A 12,733-nucleotide genomic window follows, 5' to 3' on the forward strand; every position below is an offset into this window, starting at 1 on the left:
CTCTTAGAAATATTCAAGGAAAATCTCAGGAGAAAAAGAAAAGCTTTAGGAGAATAAATTGCTATGGACAGAATTGTGGAAGGTTGATTGAGGAAGACACACTTGAACAAGAAAGCCTTTCAGGCATATGCCTCAGCTTAAACCTACAAAACCCGATATAATACAAACAGTGTAACTACCAAGCATTACTCCACAATAGGATGAATTGTATATTTTCCAACCCCTTCCCCACAAAAAAATCCATATGTCTAAGTTATAACCCTCAGTAGCTCAGAATATGACCATCTGGAAATAAATAGGATCTTTAAAGAAGTAATTAAGGTAAAATGAGGTTATTGGTATGGGCCCTAATCCATTCTAACTGGTGGCCTTATAAGAAGAGAAGACTAGGACACAGACACATAAAGGAAAGACCATGTGAAGACAGGGAGAAGATGCCCATCTATAAACTAAGGAGAGAGGCCTCAGGACAAAAAAAAAATCCAGATTACACCTTGATCTCAGACTTCTAGTCTCCAGAATTATGAGAAAATAAATTTCTGTCATTTAAGTGACCCAGTCTGTGGTATTTTATTATGGTAGCTGTTTCAGCTCTTTTTATTTTGCTATGACAGAATACCCAAGACTTAGCAATTTATAGGAAAAGAAATGTATTTGGCTCATGGCTCTGGAGGCTGGCAATTCCAAGGACGTGGCAGCAGCTTCTGGCAAGGGTTTTAGTACTCTTTCATAACATGGCAGGAAAGTAGAAGGACAAGCAAGCATGTGAGAATGAGACCGCAGGAATGAGCCAAGCTTGCTTTTACAACAATCGACTCCCACGAGAACAAACTCACTTGCATAAGAACTCAACACTAGAATAATGACATTCATAAGAGTTCCACCTTCAAGACTCAACTGCATCTTAAAGGCCTCACATCTTAGTACTATTACATTGGCAATTACATTTTCAACAGATGAATTTTAGGGTGACATATTCAAACCATATCATTCTGCCCCAGTCCCCTAAAATTTATGTCCTTCTCACTTGGTGGAAGCTTCTGGCGAGGGCTTTTGGTACTGTGTCAAAATGAAGTGGAGGGCATTACATGGAGAAAGGGCAAAAGCTTTTATGTTAGCTCAGGTCTTTTTCTCTTCTTAGAAAGCCACCAGTCTCATCATGGTGGCTCCACTCTGATGACTTAATCTAATCCTGATTATGTCGCAATGGCTCCATCTAATCAACATACATATTTGGGAGATTAAGTTTTCAATACATGAAATTTGGAGAACACATTCAACCCACTGAGGTAGCCCTGGAAAACATACATACTCACAATGCACCTTGCTGTATGTACATAATTACTTTTAAATATGTGAAGCAGATCTTCCAGTTACCTTGCATTCTAAACTATTATTGACCTTAAAGTCTTATAATGAATGGAATAGCTCATCTGTTCTCTTTCTTAAAACCTTCCAACTGTAGAGCATCTTCATGGTTTATCCATGACTAGAATCAATTATTAAATCAAAAAATATTTATGAATATTTGCCTTCTGTGTGTCAGATATTGCTCTAAGCACATCAGATAAAATAGTGAATAACATTTTTGTCCTCTAAGAATTGACAATATAATGTCACTGAGTAGAATTTGGTCCATTTGCTCACATGCAGTGGAAAGCTAAACATTGAAGCACCAGGTTTTTGCAGCAAGGAAAGTTTATTGTAAGTCCGTTGACAAGGAGATAGGAGGAAATGCTCAAATCTGCCTCCCTGCGCTGGGGGTTGGGTCATGTTTTATAAGCATAAATAACAAGGTATGATCTGATTGGATCTTGCAATAAGGTGGTGCTGAGAGACATGATTTGAGTGGACCCTCCTATGCCAGGGACTTGACCTGATTGATCCTATATCCTGCCATGCAGTATCCACCTCTTAATTCAGTCCCTCTTCTGAGTACTTACATTCCACTGGTGCTTAGTTCATCTGGGCATGCCCATCGGGTTTCATAACCTTTAGTGTAAGGGACCCATGGCAACTGAAAAACAACTCACAACTTTGTTACATAAAAATTCAGTCTGATTGGTCTGATGTAATATAATAGCAGTAGAGATAATCTGATGATTATAATAGCAGTAGAGAAAAAAATGAACACATAAATTATATTCAACAAAATGTCTTTGCTATGAAATACCAAAAAAGAAAAACAAAACTGGGTTGGAGTTATCAGGAGTATTATTTTGGCAAGATGGTCAGCAAAATATTTGAGCACAAACCTAAATATAGTGAGAGACCTGAATGAGCATGAAGATCTGTAGAAAGAGAATTCCAGGGACAAGGAGAGTAAAAAGCAGGAACCTTCTTGGCTTAATAACAGAGTAACAAGCTGTCCCATATGGCTAGTGTCAGTACTCAAACAAGATAAAGACTGGATATTATTCTAACTGCAACATGAAGCTATGGAAGGTTTGATGTGGGGGAATGACATGCTCTATTTTATTTTATTTTATTTTATTTTTTGAGACTGAGTCTTGATCCATCGCCCAGGTTGGAAAGCAGTGGCACAATCCCAGCTCACTGCAGCCTCTGCCTCCCAAGTTGAAGCAATTTTCATGCCTCTGCCTCCCAAATAGCTGTGATTACAGGTGCCCACCACCACACTCAGCTAGTTTTTGTATTTTTAATAGAGACAGGGTTTCACCATGTTGGCCAGGCTGGTTTCGAACTCTTGTCCTCAAGTGATCTGCCTAAAGTGCTGGGATTACAGGCATGAACCACCCTGCCCGGCCTCTTATTTACATTTGAAAAGAGCCTTATTGGATGTGGTATAGGGAAGGTATTTTCAGAGTGTAGTGTAGAACAGCAAGGAATACAGTTTTGAGGCCGTTGCAGAATTCCAGGTGAAAGAAGTTAATGGTTGGAATCGATTTAGTAAAAGTGAAGGTGATGCGAAAGTCAAATTTGGAATATACTCTGAAGGTGTAGAACACAGAGTTTGCCGATAAAATGATTGCACGGTGGAGAAAACAGGAAGCCTCAAAAATGACTGTTAGGTGGTGTGGCCTGAGCAACGTTAGGAATAATGGCATAATTTTTTGAGTTGGGGAACATTAGAAGCAGGTTTAAGATAAAAATCAAAATTAGCTTTTGAACACATTAAATTTGAGGTGATAGTAGCTTAACAACTGAACTATTACAGTCCAGTTCAGAGGAAAGATTTAGAATATAAATTTGGGCACCATTGGCTTATAAATTTAGTATTTATTGAGAAGAAATTGAGTCCTGGGGAACTCCAACATTCATAGATTAGAGCAAATAGAAAGATTCTACAAGTGAGACTAAGAAAAAAACCGAAAAAGAAGGAAAACAAAGAAAATGAGAAGATGGACAAGTGAGTTACTCAAGAAGATATAGTAATCAATTGTTTCAAATGCTTTTTGGTTTACTGAGATAAGAATTCACCCTTGAGTTTGGCAATGGGGAGTTTGTTGATGATCTCACTAAGAGGTTTCTCTGGAATGATAATAAAAGTGTGATTTAAGTGAGTTCAAGAGGTAATAATTGCGGAGGCGAGAGGAGAGGAGGGGAGGAAGTGAAGATAGCAAATATAGACAATGCCTTAAAGCAGTTTTGCAATGAATTTGAGTAAAAGTGAGGTGATGACTGAAGGGAGTTGGGCAAGGAAATTGATAGTGCGGGATATGTAGTGGATAACTGCATTTTCATTCAGGAACACCCTCAATTTAAATATTTTGGAGTCTTTACTCTCGGGCTTGTCAGAATACCTAGTAAAGTCTCTTATTAAATCATATGTGAAATAGATAATCCTAACAGCCAGTGTATTAGTCTATTTTCACACTGCTATAAAGAAATACCTGAGACTGGTTAATTTATAAAAGAGAGATTTAGTTGACTCACAGTTCCACGTGGCTGGGGAGGCCTCAGGAAACTTACAATCATGGTGGAAGGCGAAAGAGAAGCAAGCTTGGACCTTCTCACATGGCAGTAGGAGAAAGTGAGTGTCAGCACAGGAAAAACTACCGTTTATAAAACCATCAGACCTCGTGAAAATTCACTCACTATCACGAGAACAGCATGGGGGAAATGGCCCCCATAATCCAATCACTTCCCATGAGGTATCTCCCTGAACACCTGGGGATTACAATTCAAGATGAGATTTGGGTGGGGACACCAAGCCTAACCATATCAGCCGGTATTCTGGAAACCTAGTGAAACAGGAATGCTTGGGTTATAGACAGAATGATGGCCCCCAAAGATGTCCACATCCTAATTCCTGGACTTTATGGATATGCTACCTTCAGCAAAAGGGACTTGGCAGATGTTATTAAGGTGAGGACATTGTGATGGGAAGATTTTCTTAGATTGTCCAATGGGAACAACGTATTCACAGGATTTTTAAGAGTGGAGGTAAGAAAGGGTGGAGGATGTGACTACAGAAGCCAGGCACCAAGAAATGCAGTGTTGCTGCCTCCGGCGATGGAGGAAGGGGTCACCCAAAGAATACAAGTGTCCCCTGAACCTGGAAAAGGCAAGGAAAGAGATTCTCCTGTAGGAGTGCAGCTCTGCTGATGCCTGACTCTCTGATGTTAGCCCATGAGGCCCAAGTTGTATTTCCATCCTACAGAACTATAAGATAATACAGTTCCATGGTTTAAGCCACTAACTTTGTGGTAATTTTTGCAGTATGTAAACTTTTACTTAAGCCTCTGTTTACAGGATGGTGTCTCCATTAAGTGCACCAGGTGTTCTCTAGTCCAAAGACCCTTTTGTGACCCTCTCCAGATACTAAACCAGAAATCATCGGCAAGGGGAGGGGATGGGCAATCACTTACCTGTGTGGACCAGGGGAGAGGATCTAAAGGTTTGGGTACTTATACTTTCAATAAATCCTTCAATTTTTTTAAGCCTCATTTTCTTCCTCATTTCCAGAGGTACTTGGTGCCATGAATTCCAGAATTTTTTCTTTGTTCTGTGTTGTAAATGGAGTTATTTTTAGTGTTTCCCTTTGAAGGTTTAGTATCAGCTTTTTCAGATGTGCTAAGGAGTTACCAGGAGCCCATCTATTTTCCATTTCTTGTACTTGTCCTCTCCCATGTTCTCTGTCCTTGTGGAGTAATGCCTTTCCCTCCCAATTATTATTATTATTATTAATTATTATTATTATTATTTTGGTACCAAATTCCTTTACTATTGCTTTTGTGGCATATTGGGAGTAAATGGAGACTAATATGTACATTCACTGGATTTCATTAACCAGAAGTCTTCCCTCTTCTTTCTCAGTGAAATAATAAATGAACATCAGCAGATAGTGTGCAGGCAGGAAGGGAAGCAATTTCCAGTTTTTTTTTTTTAAGTTTGTCCAGGAAAGGACATTTAAGCTAACCCATGGATTTTCCTTCTGCTATTGACTTTTGCCACAGAAGAAATTAAAGTCCATAGTTATTAAAGTCCATAGAATTAAAGTCCCTATATTAGAAGGTATTATTACAACTTTTTTGTATACCATTCTCTGCTAACCTCTTTTATACTATCTAACTTTTCATGAGTTAGCAGCTCATAAAGGTTGTTTTATTTTTCAGTATGTGATTGGCTACTTTGAAATGTTCCTAGAGTTTTCTTTTATTATTATTATTGTTATTAATTATTATTTTTATTTTGAGATGGAGTCTCGCCCTGTCGCCCAGGCTGGAGTGCAGTGGCGTGATCTCGGCTCACTGCAAACTCAGCCTCCCGGGTTCACTCCATTCTCCTGCCTTAGCCTCCCGAGTAGCTGAGACTACAGGCGCCCGCCACCTCACCCGGCTAATTTTTTTTATTTTTAATAGAGACGGGGTTTCACCATGTTAGCTAGGATGGACTCGATCTCTTTTTCTATTTTTGATGTGTGTATAAAAGAAACTCTTAAGTGCAGGATAATTCATTAGCATAGCATGATCTAGGGAGCACCAAAAGCTCTTTAGCATATTGTTATTAAAGTGCTTACTTCTTAACCTTGACATTGTATCTGAATTGCTAGATCAGCAAATGGCATGATTTATTTCATCATCATTGCCATTTTCATCTTTATCTTTATCATTATCACTACAACAAAATACTTATAGCACTAGGGATCATATTTGTCTCTATTTCAGTTCTGTACCCCAACACATACTAAGGCGAGGACTTAGTATGTAGCAAGCTATCAAAAATATTGACTAAATGAATCACTAACAAATAACGACTTTGTATCCCAACAGCTAGCAAAAGATATTTGCACATAGAAAGTCTTTATTAAATCGTTTTGAAAAATAATTATAAAATTAATTTCTATTTGGGATGTGATATAAATAGAGATAAATGCCCCCATCATAGGGGTACAGCTGGATGAATTTTAACAATGTGAACACAACTGTGTAGGTCAAGAAACAAAATGTTATCAAGACTACCTGAGTCCCTATCAGTCACTAACCATTTCCTCAAAGGTAGCCACTATTCTGACTTCTGACACCCTAGATTAGTATTACCTATTCATTAACTTCTTTGGAATGGGATCATATGTACTCTTTTATATCTAGCTTCTTTGGTTCAACATTGTATTTTTGACTGTCACTCATATTCTTTCATTCATTCTCATCACTTTATGGCATTTACTATAATATATTTATAGGTTATACTCTTGCTGAACATTTGGACTGTTTCTAGTTTGGTTCATTATGAATAGTGCTGCTATGAACATTTTCAGTCAGCTTTGGTTTTTGGTTTGGTACACATTTATATACATTTCTATGGAAATATAAGTGGATTGTTGGGTTACATAGTATGTATAGGTTTAGCTTTAGTAGACATTGCCAACCAGTTTTCAAAACAGATTATGCTCCCACCAGCAGAATGAGAAGAATTAATTACAATCGCTCTGCATTCTTGCCAGCTTTTGATATTTTCCATGTTTTTACAATTTAATCCATTTTGGCAAGCATATAGTGGTATAACACTTTGGTTTTAATTTGATTGAATCTTCATCATCTTTAACAATAGTGTGATTATCTCATTATTGCCAGTACTTATCTCAAAACCTGACACAGAGTAGGCCAAGCACCCATGATGCATACATCTGTGCTGTGTGATTAATTGCTGCATGAAAATACTTGCTCATTGCCCTTTGTTTTTTGATTTGAAAAATTCTTTACTGAAATGCAGAAGTTACCTGAAATAATACCTATTCAGTTATTTTTCATATTACTTTGCCGTAACTTTAAAAATGGATGGGATAAAGTTTAGGAAATTTTACATGGTATCAGATAGAAGTTTGGGAAAGGTTTAAGAAAGCCACAGGAAGTAGGAAGGTTCTAGCTATCACAAAGTGACGGATTTATTCAGAGAAGGAGAGCCTTCAAGATTCATTACGATAAAAAGAATATTCACTCAGTGCTGGACCTGAGTAAATGTATTGTAGGTCTCTTGAAATATAAAGTTCTTCAAGGTCAACCATTGCCTTTAGTCCAAGGTCAATCATTGCCTCTAGTCTTTCCATTGTTCTCCCTTGCCCTCATGAATAAAGGGTTCTGTACTGAGTTAATGCTCACAAAACCTGACTGACTAAAGGAGGAAAGTTTTGTTCCCCTTGGTTTCTGTGCTGGTCTTATGTTATATTTAACTATCATCAGTTACTATGATACGTCATAACTATTTTAAATATACTCTCCACTGATTTAAATAATCAAGCCATTTTGTGACCTTGCTTTACAGGTGTGTGAATACTGCGGATAGTGAAGGTGGAGCAGTGGATAGCAACCTGTGCAACCAGGATGAAATTCCCCCGGAAACCCGGTCCTGTTCTCTCATGTGTCCCAATGAGTGTGTCATGTCTGAATGGGGACTTTGGAGCAAATGCCCACAGGTAATTTCTCTTTCTTTGTCAATGCTCTGATAATCTATTGTTGCCTTCACTGTTGTTCTCTGTGCATTCATAGTGCTGGTCTCCAAAGCATTCTTCTAGTAACATGGGAAAATAATTTTTTTCTTTTTGAGAAATCCAAAGAAAGAAAAAAAGAAAAAAAAAAGTCTGCAAGCAAGACTGAGCAATTTAAAATGCCAGTGCATCTTCCAGGGCCTTTATCACAGGAACATGAACAAGGAAAATGAGCCTATAATGATCACACTAGGATCCAACTGCGCACCTATTGTGAAAGGGGTCCTCTTTAGTAACAAATGATTCTCGTTATAATATCTTGGTCCTCTTCCATTTTTATCCTGGCAGAATCAATTATATCTTAGGAGCTCAACTCCACTGTGCAATTTAGCTTCTGTTAGTGATCTGTTTTTGCCTTTTGCTGTTTTCCTGAAGATGAGGCATTCTTTTGCCATGTTTCTACTTCTTCCAAAGCTAACAAAAATACCTTAAAAAAAAAAAAACTAAAGCATATACCTTTATTTTTTTCTTTTAAAGTTTTAAAAAATTGGAAGCACAACAGGAGTATGGCAAAATAAATATTATTCAAGGAGCATATTTCAACTTACTATTCCCAGAAGATAAATTCTGACATTTTATACTCATACTTCAAAGTAAACACTGAAAAAAATGAAAGTGGGGATTAGGAACAAATTATATGAGTTCAAACATTAGAAAGGAAAATTAGGATACTTTGAACTCAATTGTCATACTGACAATTTGTGGAAAGACTGTGGAAATCTCTGTATGGAAATGGAAAATATCTTTAAAATCAGTTAATATCATATGTTTAGAGCTTCAAATTATTGATTCCTTATAAAATATTGAGCCCTTATCTTTGATATTTGTATAATTCTGTTCCTGAAGGAGATTTCACTCTGTTGTTATTTTTATTTGTTGAGTTGTTTTTAGAGCAATATAATATTGACATGAAGAGAAACTAATAAGAATAACTTGTAGAAGTGGGATATTTGTACTACTAAGTCATTTATTTTGTGTGTAACCTGAATATAATGAAAGTTAAAATTTATCGACCACTTATTTTGTGCAAGGCACATGTAGGAACTATTCCCTTTAGTACTTGCACTAATCCTGTTAGGTTGGTAGTATTACTAGTTCATTGTTCAGCTTAGAAACTGATGTGTAGAAAGGTTAAGTGGTTTGCACAAAGTTTTGTACTTAATAAGTGATGAGCTTAGAATGAACATTATTCTGTTGATGAAGCCAGAGATTTTGCTCTTATATTCTTGGCCCAGTTATCTTGGAAAAATTAAGGTAGATTTCGAACCAATACTTTTCTTTGTTTAAAATGCAATATTTATTTTAAGAAGAAGGGAAGCCGTTTTAGCTATCTGTATGATTAGTCCATGAGTGAGTACTATGTTTATATTTTAGAAAGTGTGCTAGTACCACTCTTTATTAATCAACCTATAGAAGAATTAGCAGCCTGAAGAAGTTTAATTAAATGTAAGGTCATGATCTTCCTCACTTTTGTTTTTCTAATTTACTCACAGAAGACTCCATTAAGCTCTAATCAGTTTGCAATGAAAACATTGCCCTCTTAAGGTATCTGGCCACTGGGCTAAAATTTTTATTGTAAGAACGTTTTACACAAAGTTGTGAAGGTTTAGCATTCTGTGTTTGCTTCTTTCGGGTTTTTGTTTTTTCAAGGCTTCTTTTTCAAAACATAATTATTTAATTTTTGGAGTGTTTAGAAATTGGAGGTAGAGAAAATATTTTAACCTCCTTTCATGTGTCAAAAAGACAACATAGTTACCACCTGTCAGCATGGAATGAGAAGGTTGTTCCTTTACCTGCTTATGTACCTTCTAAGTTACATAATGATAGAAGCTATGACAATGACAATACAGACTTTTATTGAGCATATCTTATATAACCAACATTATACTGAAAGCTACATGTAACTCTTAAGTTTTATAACAACATTGCACTATGATGATATAACACTTGTCCATGGCCACTCAGGTCTGTCTGACCACAATGGCCTTGTTCTTTCTCAGATGCTGTGCTGTACTGTCCCATGTGAATGTAAACTTCAAAATGAAAAAATGGTAATTAGGGCTCATACCTGATTATTTTCCCTAAATCTAGATATATTGCATAACTTTAGTTAAGTTGCAAGATCTTAGCATAATGTCCCGTCATCATAGGACAATCCCAATCAGTATTGGACAATGAGAATGAGAATGATTGTAGCAAACACAGCAAACTAAATCATTGTGCCTATAATTTAATTAGCACTTCAATGTGCATTTTATTAGAAAGAGGAAACAATTATTTTATAAGTGTTCTGTAGAACATGAGCTGATTTAAGGATCTTTAATATTTGCCATTATTTTACCAAACTCTCCTTTGATAGTCTGCAGTGTGACATATGATATTGGGACAAATTCATTATTTGTTGGGTATTTTCTCCTCCAAAGGTACTTCTTTAGAGACAAACAAATAAGCTGAACATGTGTTTAAGTGTGGTTGCAGCAAGTTATTTAAACGTCTGAGTTACAGGTTTCTTATTGGGAAGTGAGGACAATAATAGCTATTTTTTTTCAGATTGTTTAAAAAATTAGATATAATATGTATAAAATAAATTTCATAAGGTATTACCTAACACAGAATTGTGATGAAGAAGAACCACCACAAAGCCCCCTCCCACTTACCTTGTTTGCCATGTGGTTGGGAAATCCCAGACAGGGAGCAGTACATTTTTTAAGCTATACAGGAAAGATCCCTTCCCCTGCACAGAATAAGTTATTACTTGATCTTTTAGAAATAAAATGTCACCTCCATTACTGAAACATGACTTATATCTAATTTAATAGTAGTCCTTAAAAATAATGCATCACAAAGATAACTTTGAATGAATGGGTTACTGACCTGACAGTAACTGCCAATTGCAAACTCTACAGAAGAACAAATAAGACAAAGGCATTAAAAATTGTATTGGGACCATTTTTTTAAAACTATATTGGGAAAACCATAAATGGATCAAGCAAAAACAAATACAATTCGAGGAGGAATTTGAAGAAAATGAAAAGCTATTTGTTTCCTTTGTTTTATGTTCATGTTTTTTCTTATTCCCATAACACACACACATAAATATTTTTTTACTTTAACATGCTTACTTTTCTAGAATGCTTTACTATGAAAGGAAAATTGTGTAATTGTGCATACAATAACCTTCCTAATAGTGTTTACTCTTTAAAGGTATGTGTGTGTATACATGTTTATACATGTATATAAGTACATGCATACACATACAAATATATAGACATTTCGTAGTTCATTATTTACCACCCAATGTTCTCTTTTACCTAACTAATTTTTTCCAGTTTTTGTCCTGATCCTACATACTTCAGAATTATGCTGAGGATTATTCATAGAATCATCTATTTTTCAAGAGAAGTTTGTAAATTTCTGGATGCAGATATCTTAGAACATTTGAAGTTGATTAGCCACTTATGTATCTGAAACAATATTGGGTTGCCTTCATTTATGCTACCAATCCTTACAGAAATTTTCCATTGAGTAACACAGATTTTCTATTTATATCTCTCCTTGGAGTCTTGGCAAAGGAATTTCCTAAACATTGATATTGATAGGACAAGTGTATTGGAAGTGAATTTCCAAACTGTTGTATACTTTGCAGAAGCAAGACTTTGCAAACCCACTCTAGAAAGATGACTTAGATTTAGCAAACCTATTTGAACTTTGATTCACCTCTAGCTTAATGTGTCAGGGGTTGGCCAGAACTGTAGCCAAGCATCCCTTCACATAGTGGGAATTAGAGGCTCGTTGAACAGTGGTCCCAAGGAAACTTCATGATCAAAAAGTTACCCAAATCTTTGAATTATCACCAGAACAATCTGTGAAAAACGATCACAAAGGAAGACTTTGCAAAGAAACTATATAGGGCTTAAATGCAATGGAATCTGGATTCTGTCACAGTCTGAATATTGTGTTTTTAAAATTCACCTTATTTCTGTGCTTTATTCTTTTCTGTAACTCTTTATGTGTGCAGGACATACTAGTGAAAGCCAATGCAGAAGTTGCCATTATTTCTTCAGGCAAATGCCCTGCTTTAGAAGAGAAAGAGAAATGCATGCCAGTTTTCTGATAAGTGATCTATAATTAAGCATTTGAGGTTAAGAAAAACACACCCCCCCTCTTTTTTTAATGGTGCTCCAGTGTTATTTTGGGGAAAGGCTGTGAGCAATGACATTTTATTCCTGATGACTCAGTATTTTCAGCACCTTAGCATCACCTGTGTAAATTATGTTTCAGGGAAGCAATTTATCCCAATGTTTAGTACTAGAGCTTAGCTCTAAGCACTTCCTCAACTTCACGTAACAGTCTTTATCACGCAGATGGCAACCTGTATTTGTCTCTGGAGGAGGTGCCTAATGATCATGACCCTCATACTACCTAGTTCTTTTCTTTGATTCAAGCTGAAAGCCAGAGGATGAGAATGATGATAATTTTCTATAATCTGGACAGTAAATTCTGGTTGCATGTGCTAAATTGATATTGGCCCTTGTCAGATGACAGTAATTCATTACTCAGGGGCTTGCAGAGTATTTTACCCCTGTGTGCAGTGAGATGTAATATCACTTAGAGCCACTTTTATTTCCAGAACCATATAAGGCACTGCAAGAAGGGTGCCTCATTTCATGCATTGGAGCAGTGAATGACAATCTAATAGAAGAAGTCTTTAGGCTCCTCAAGTTTTTGATATTTAATATGCTTGTCATCATTCTTTCTTATACAGTCTAATTTCTTTGATTCTCA

At 36.3% G+C, this 12,733-nt stretch overlaps 1 protein-coding gene across 5 annotated transcripts in view; it reads left to right on the forward strand.

Moving 5' to 3' along the window:
- The window catches only part of THSD7B (thrombospondin type 1 domain containing 7B), a 906,384-nt gene that overhangs the window by 789,817 nt on the left and 103,834 nt on the right, over window positions 1-12,733 (forward strand). For all 5 annotated transcript variants that reach the window (XM_054478924.1, XM_063647426.1, XM_063647428.1 and 2 more), the window contains one exon: window positions 7,726-7,876. In XM_054478924.1, coding sequence (XP_054334899.1) covers window positions 7,726-7,876 — 151 coding nt within the window. The remainder of the gene's footprint in view (window positions 1-7,725; window positions 7,877-12,733) is intronic.

Source organism: Pongo pygmaeus, chromosome 11 (genome assembly GCF_028885625.2).
Source record: "Pongo pygmaeus isolate AG05252 chromosome 11, NHGRI_mPonPyg2-v2.0_pri, whole genome shotgun sequence".
NCBI classification, from domain to species: domain Eukaryota; kingdom Metazoa; phylum Chordata; class Mammalia; order Primates; family Hominidae; genus Pongo; species Pongo pygmaeus.